Here is an 8,079-nt window from a genome sequence, read left to right on the forward strand (position 1 = left end):
AGCTAGCTAGACATGGTCGGGCAGGCTCAGTTGGCCGAGTGGTGGGCAGTCGGAGGGGCTCCCTCATGTGGCAGGTGATTGGGAGGTACCTGCCTATGGCTTTGGCGCATTCTAGGTGGCTGATCGGCGACGGACGGAGCATTGATGTGGTAAAGGACCCATGGGTGGATGCACTCCCATTGAGACTGTGGCCGACGATGATCAGTGGCAAGGGAGTTGTAGGGCTCCGGGTGTGCGACCTCCTGAGACCGGAGGAGGTAGAGCGGGATGATGACAGATTAGGCCAGTTATTTGGGGAGCATCTTGCAAAGCAGATACGAGCCCTTCCTGTCTCAGGATTAGCAGGTTCAGATGTTAGGGTATGGAGTACACTTGCAGAGCCAAGGTTGGGGTCGACGATGTTTCCCGGGTTCTTCAGCAGGAGTCAGAGTTGGGTACGGACTGTGGCTGGGTATGGAGGTTTGGGTTGCACCAGAGGGTTGCACTATTCCTCTGGAAGGTGGCCTGAGAACGTTTGCCGACGAGCTACGTGCTGAGTAGACGAGGAGTTGGCATTCCTCCCTTGTGCTTGGACTGTGAGGTGGACGAGTCGGTGGACCATGCACTGTTCCAGTGTGTGTGGGCGAGGGAGACTTGGAGTGTGAGGACCCGTACGGGCGTGTGTTTAGTCCCACATCGGTTATTCGTTGGGTAGATCTTGGGTACTTATACAGGATAGATCAAGGAACCCAAATAATAACTTCCAGCTAGCCATTTTGGATGAGATCCTGGGTTGTTACAAATATCCGAACCTGAATCCGGGGTGCTAGACACCTCTGCAGGATCGGCCCTGGGAGAATGTTAAAATTTAAGTTTTATATATATTGTGATGAATTTTAAAAGAAAAATATGATTTTTGGATATTAGGTTCTGCGAGGAATTTGGAAGATTAATTGGATCGCGTTGGATGTAAGTAATGAACTGCCTTCTCTAGACTCTTCATTTATATAATATTATTTTTGCATCGAATAAAGTGTTAATGAATTTATATATAATTTATGAATTTTACGAAATAATGATTTGAATGAAAAATAGATATGTGAATTGGAATAATATTTTTTGGATATATTTACAGTTCTTGCATCGTATATGCATATTTAGATCGGACTATGATATATATCTATTATGTTACAAAAAGAATTTTGATGTGCATCAGATTTTGAACTTTCAGCGTGCCTATGTTCTAGATCCTGCCAATTGGGGATTATGCATTGGCAATTCTGGCCCCATCACAGGGTATAAGTGTGGTATTCTGGCCCACTCCGCAGGGTATAAGTGCGGTATTCTGGCTCACTCCGCAGGATATAAGTGCGGTTCTGTTTCTGGCCTAGCCATAGGGTATAAGTGTGGTCGTAGTTAAAGGTTGTTGAGTTGAATGTGATTTGTTTTGAATTGGATTTATGATTATGTATATAGATATTTGAAAGATACAGATTTCAATGAATTTGTGTTTGAAAAGAAATTGATTATGTCTTTATGCTGATTCATCATAATTTGTATTTATATTTTATGTTATTATATGAATTGTCTAGTTAAAGTATTTATTACTTACTGGGCTGTCTAGCTCATTATACGATTTCTTACTGTTTTTACATATCTGAAGAATTAGCTCGGTCCGGGGTTTTACAATATGGGAGAGCGAATAAAAGAATTATGGCACAAGTTATCTTAGATTAGGTTTTATTTAAATTGATGTTTTATCTTTATTGTTCCGCTGTATATTTAGAACTATGAGATTTTATAATTTGTGTCAGTCAATGGAATAAGATTGCATTTATTTCAGTTGAATTATTTTAGTTATATTTTTGAGATTTGGTTAAGATACCTTGCATGCTCGTGGGGAGAGTTTCCTACGGATGTGCAGCAGTTGGCGCGGACCTTCGGCTCGCGATCTCGGGTCGGGGGCGTGACAACTTATATAGTATTAGAGCGGACTTGACCCATAACCTATGTGTACTAGGGGACACTGCAGTACGGATCCATTGGGGTTGACCACGGGCCAATCGTGGTGTTTGTGATTAGATTTGAATAGATATGAACCCTTAGCCTAACGAGGACGTCAAGGCTTGAACGGGGGAAGTATGTGAGGATCCGTGCGGGCATGTGTTTAGTCCCACATCGGTTATTCGCTGGGTAGATCTTGGGTACTTATACAAGATCAAGGAACCCAAATAATACCTTCCAGCTAGCCATTTTGGGTGAGATCATGGGTTGTTACAAATGGTATCAGAGCATGATTGGATAAATTATAAGATAAAAAAATCTGACATGACATGAGTGTAGGTGGGTAGACACTAGGGACATTGGGACGTTAGTTTATGATGATTGTAACAACCATCCTATATACTTGTAATTAACTGGTAAGCTTATTATTGGCATGCTGCTATCTGATAGATATAGGTCAGGATGCCTCCACGTCGGATGAGAAAGACTACTCGCGGAGCTACTGATAAGGCAACAAACCCGCAAAATGGCAGCACACCCCAACAAGTTAGTAATATCCCTCAGCAGGAGAGGGTTGTGAGCCCTCAAACGGAACAGAAACCGAGCCTAGGCCAGGTTATGCGGACCATAGTGGACCTTATGCAGATGCAACAGCAGGTGCAACAACAGTTGCTCCAACAAGCCCAGTTGCCCCAGACACAGCCACAGCAAGGACGAGTGGAACAGTGTGAACAACGTAGCAATATAGCTGAATTTAAGAGGCTGGCTCCTCCAGCTTTCAAGGAGACTACAGAACCGTTGGATGCAGACAATTGGCTTACAGAGATGGAAAAAGCATTTGCTGTCTTAAGATGCCATGATGATGAAAAAAATTTGTTTGCATCATACATGATGCAAGGTGAGGCATTCAACTGGTGGCGGATGTTGGAACATAAATATGAGCAGGATAGGAAGCCACTCACCTGGGAAGGATTTCGAGGAGCATTTTATGATAAGTGTTTTTCTCGGAGTGTGAGGACGCAGAAATAGCAGGAGTTTATTCATCTAAAGCAAAGAAATAGGGAGGACAAGGCTCCAGGTCCGGATGGATTTCCGCCGTTCTTTTTTCGTAGATATTGGAGCATCATTCGGAGGTTAGTTGTGGAGGCTGTGCAGTTATACTTCGCTCGGGCGGTGATGGCGGATGCCTGGCAGGCTACTTATATAACCTTGGTTCCGAAGCGTCAGGATGCGGCGGAGCCGGGTCATTACAGGCCCATTAGTTTGTGCACCTCTTTGTACAAGGTAGTAGCGAAGATCATGGTTGGGAGAATGAGGGCCTTGTTGCCTAGCTTGATTAGTATGGAGCAGGGGGCGTTTGTGGGGGGGAGAAGCATTTCCGATAATATACTGCTAGCCCAGGAGATGATGGGAGATCTACAGCGAGCTTCGAGGAGGCGTTGTTTGATGGCTGTGAAACTGGATATGGAGCGTGCTTACGACCGGATTCGTTGGGACTTCCTCAGGTGTGCTTTGGAGAGCTTTGGATTCCATCAGATCTGGATTGACTGGGTCCTGGGCTGTGTGCAAGGGCCTAGTTTCTCCATCTTGGTCAATGGTACGCCATCTCCCTTCTTCAGAGCTACTATGGGGCTTCGCCAGGGATGTCCTCTTTCCCCATACTTATTCATTATTTGCTCTGATGTACTCTCTCGTTGGCTACATGTTGCTTGTGAGGACCAGGGGCTGGCTGCCTATAGTCCAGCCCCTGGCGCCCGACCCATTTCTCATTTGTTGTTTGCAGACGATTGCCTCCTGCTTGCTAGGGCGAGAGCTAGTGATGCCTGTACTTTCCAGAGAGTGCTGACGGAGTACTGTGAGGCGTTTGGCCAGAGGATTAATCTCCAAAAGTCTGCCATATTCTTCAGTCCGAGCACAGAGCGGAGGGTGCGACGGGAGATCAGGGTGATTTTGGGGATGCAGGAGCAGGTGGGGGCACTAGATTACCTGGGAGTCCCCATTACTGGGAGGAGGTTGCGGGTGGCGGAGTGTTCCACACTAGTGCAGAGAGTACAGAGTAGGCTTGAGGGTTGGAGGGCCTCATCCCTCTCTATGATGGGCAGGCTGACGCTGGTCAGGTCAGTGCTATGCTCCATGCCGGTTTACATTATGGCCCACACAGTTGTGCCGAAGACAGTGCTGGTAGGGATTGAGCGGCTTATGCGGAGCTTCCTGTGGGGCTCCTTGGGGAGGGGCCATGGAGTTCATCTAGTGGCCTGGGAGAGAGTCTGCTCGCCTTTGAGTGAGGGTGGCCTGGGGGTACAGTCCCTCCTGGCTAGGCGTGAGGCACTGTTGGCGAGGCGTGCTGTGCAGCTTGTTCTGGAGCCACATGGACTATGGAGTCAGGTCATGACAGCGAGATATGGTCCAGCAGGCTTAGTGGGCCAGGTGATGGGTAGCCGGAGGAGATCCTTTATGTGGCGGGAGATTGGGAGGTATCTGCCTATGGCCCAGGCACACTCCAGGTGGTTGACTGGCGATGGCAGGTCCATTGACGTTATGGAGGACCCATGGGTGGATGCTCTCCCGCTGAGCTTGTGGCCGACGATGATTGGAGTTGAGTTAGCTGTGGGACTCCGGGTATGTGACCTCCTCGTGCCAGGCGAGAGGGAGTGGGATGAGGACAGACTGGGACAGTTATTTGGGGAGCACCTAGTGGAGCGCGTTCGGGCTCTTCCCATCCCGGGGTCAGCTGGTCCGGATGTCAGGGTCTGGAGTACCACTTGTAGGACCAGAGTCAGTGTCGGTGATGTTTCTCGGGTTCTTCTGCAGGAGTCTGAGCCGGGTAGGGACTGTGGTTGGGTATGGAGGTTTGGCCTACACCAGAGGGTGGCACTGTTCCTCTGGAAGGTGGCCTGGGATCGCCTGCCGACTAGTTCAGAGTTGAGTCGACGGGGGGTCGGCATTTCCCCCTTGTGCACGCTCTGCGAGGTGGACGAGTCAGTGGATCATGTACTCTTCCAGTGTGGCTGGGCGAGGAGGACTTGGAGGCTGTCTGGGTTCTCGGAGGGCGTCTGGAGCCGGAGGGACGGCTTCCTGGAGGAGGTTCGGGGCTGGTCTAGATCCCCACCGATGCGATGTTTGGCCGTTAGAGCGGCATGTACAGCTTACCAGGTTTGGTTGGCCAGAAATGGTCGTATTTTTGGTGATATCAGTCTGTCCCCGTGGTTTGTGATGGAGCGGGCCCGGGCGCAGGCAGCGGAGTTCCTCCATGTAGACTCAGACTTTGGACCTATGATAGCTCGGGACATCTGGGGCCCCCACTCTGCTTCGGCAGCTCCTCATGTGGTGTTTTTCACCTGGGAGCCCCCACCCCCGAGCTTCCTCAAGGTCAATTTTGATGCCTCAGTCCAGGATGGTGGCAGGAGGGGAGGTGCTGGGTTTGTCATCAGGGGCCCGGATTCCTGCTTGGTGGCAGCAGGAGGCTGTCAGATCTTCGACATCTCAGTTCCAGGGGCAGAGCTGCGGGCAGCTTGGATAGGGTTGCGATATGCGCGATCCGTTTTGCGGGCGAGCTCCATCATCCTGGAGGGAGACTCGGCCACTGTGATCAGTTGGGTCCGGAAGGGCCCGTATAGCGATAGGGCAGTTCACCCACTGCTCCGGGATATATGGTTGATGGTGAGGGAGGGGGTACTCTTTCGAGCTGGGCATGTATATCGGGAGGCCAATGGTGCGGCAGACTGGGTGGCGGCGTTTGTTGCGTGCCACTCAGGCGGCTCACTATGGGTCGGTGAGGGTGATTTACCTGGTCCTATCCGGGAGATTTTGTATGCTGACTCTTCTAGGTGCATTCGTACCTGAATAGTATGAATCATCGGTTTTAGCAAAAAAAAAAGCAAAGAAATATGACTGTTGCAGAATATGAAGCTAAATTTACCGAGCTAGCCAAATTTGTTCTAAAGTTAGTCGAGGATGAGCTAGATCGAGCGCAAAAATTTGAGATGGGACTAAAGACTGAAATTAGAAAATAGGTGGTACCTTATGAATTGACTACCTATGCAGCTGTGAATTAGAAAATAGGTGGTACCTTATGAATTGACTACCTATGCAGCTGTGGTAAATAAAGCTTTAATAATTGAAAGGAAAGTAAATGATGAATGATTGGAAAGGGAAAGAAATCAAAAGAAGAGGAACATGTCAAATGAATTTCAGAGGCAGAGCAATGAAAACACCGAGAGTTCAAACAAGAAATCAACAAGCGACAACCCTAAGCAGATGAATATCAATAAATGTTTCAGATGTGGTAAGGCTCATGCTGACAAGGATTGCCATTAGAACACCGGTGCCTGTTTTAGATGTGGCAAGATAGGTCATAAAATTGCAGACTGCCCACAAAGAAATGAGAATAGATCTTGGGTCGAACTGCAAAGCTTATGGTGGCAGCTGCGGTCTACTACATTTGGAGGGAACGTAATACTCGTTTGCATGGCGATGGCCCTACACATGGTGTGTTCTTCTGAGAGAGATTACTTTTTGTATTGTGACTCGGATTAATCTCACACGGGTTGTGATTCCATCTCCTGCTAATAGATGGCTTCACAGTTCGTGGGGATTCTCTGATGATATCTTTTGACACTCTCGTCATTTTGTTCTTACAAGCTTTGTAGTTAGTTGTTGTGGCTAGAGGGGTATGCCCTCCTAGCCTTTGATTTCTGGGGTATGCTCCTGTGCATTTGTACATCATTTCCTCAATTTGGATATATACACACTTACCTTTATCCAAAAAAAGAAATGAGAATAGATCTACTCAAGCAATGGAAGGAAGCCAGGGGCCAAAGACTCAAGGAAGAGTATTTGCACTTACACAGCAAGATGCACAGGCTTCTGATGTGTTGACGACAGGTATTAATCTAGTCCCAATATTTATTTCTATTTATTGTCTAGCCATGCCCACTGCTCTTTGTTAGACAACTCATTATGCTGCTAAAAAAGATTAAATAGTTACATAACATTTTTGATTAATTGTCAAAAGAAGAATATGAATTTTTAAATTTCGAAAGTGTTCACACGGATGAAGACATAATAATGAATGTACCAATAAGCAAGTAATTCTAGAAAAGAAAAAAAAATCTAGATTTGACACGAGTATGTTGAGGTTTAAATCAGTGTGTGCAGAGAAAGTGTGGTGAATGGAAGATGAGATATCTAGTGGGCAATGAGAGTAGTATTTCACTTTGGTTTGACCATTGGCATTCCCTTGGTCCTCTTATTGAGGTGTTTGGGGAAAGGTTTATCTATGATTCTGGCCTTGGGCAGAATGCCAAGGTGGAGGCTATTATTGACGGCCAGGAGTGGCACTGGCCTATCTCTCGCTTCCCTGCATGGCTTGAGCTCATTAGTAGTACTCCTACTTCATTCCGGCCAGATAGCAGAAGGTCGGATGTCTTGCAGTGGATTGATGCTCCGAAGGGTTCCTTCTCTGTTCGTGGTGTTTGGGAGTCGTTGCGCCGCGTGATACTAGAGTGGACTGGTGGAAGCTTGTTTGGCATAGCTAAGCTATTCCAAGGATGTCCTTTATTCTTTGGTTAGCCATCCAGGATGCCTTGTATACTCAAGCTAAGCTTATACGCTTTGGTATTTTTCAAGTCGCCCAATGTGTTTTGTGTGGGGGTGGGCATGAGGATGTGGATCATTTATTTTTTGATTGCCCATTCTCTCAGCGCATCTGGTCCGTTCTTTGTACCAAGTGTAATATTCCGTGGGCTTCGCATAGATGGATGGATACGATCTCTTGGCTTTCTCACATGGATGGCCGTTCACTCTTGGGTCGAACTGGCAGCTGCGGTCTACTACATTTGGAGGGAACGTAATGCTCGTTTGCATGGCGATGGCCCTACACATGAGTGTGTTCTTCTGAGAGAGATTACTTTTTGTATTGTGACACGGATTAATCTCACACGGGGTGTGATTCCATCTCCTGCTAATAGATGGCTTCACAGTTCGTGGGGATTCTCTGATGATATCTTTTGATATCACACATGTCTGATTGGCTTTAGTGCAAGTGGGAGATTGTTAGAAGTATGCCCTAAAAGCCAACGTAGCTGACGCATATTT

The 8,079-nt window shown here is 47.4% G+C and overlaps 1 protein-coding gene across 1 annotated transcript; it reads left to right on the forward strand.

Annotated features, from left to right (window-relative positions):
* Window positions 1–3,159: 3,159 nt before the first annotated feature.
* LOC120104629 lies at window positions 3,160–7,554 on the forward strand. The gene is made up of 2 exons (XM_039116113.1): window positions 3,160–5,235; window positions 7,141–7,554. Exons 1-2 carry the CDS (start codon window positions 3,160–3,162, stop codon window positions 7,552–7,554), a joined length of 2,490 nt encoding a protein of 829 aa, XP_038972041.1.
* The last annotated feature ends 525 nt before the right edge of the window (window positions 7,555–8,079 follow it).

This window comes from Phoenix dactylifera, unplaced genomic scaffold, assembly GCF_009389715.1.
Source record: "Phoenix dactylifera cultivar Barhee BC4 unplaced genomic scaffold, palm_55x_up_171113_PBpolish2nd_filt_p 000051F, whole genome shotgun sequence".
NCBI lineage: Eukaryota > Viridiplantae > Streptophyta > Magnoliopsida > Arecales > Arecaceae > Phoenix > Phoenix dactylifera.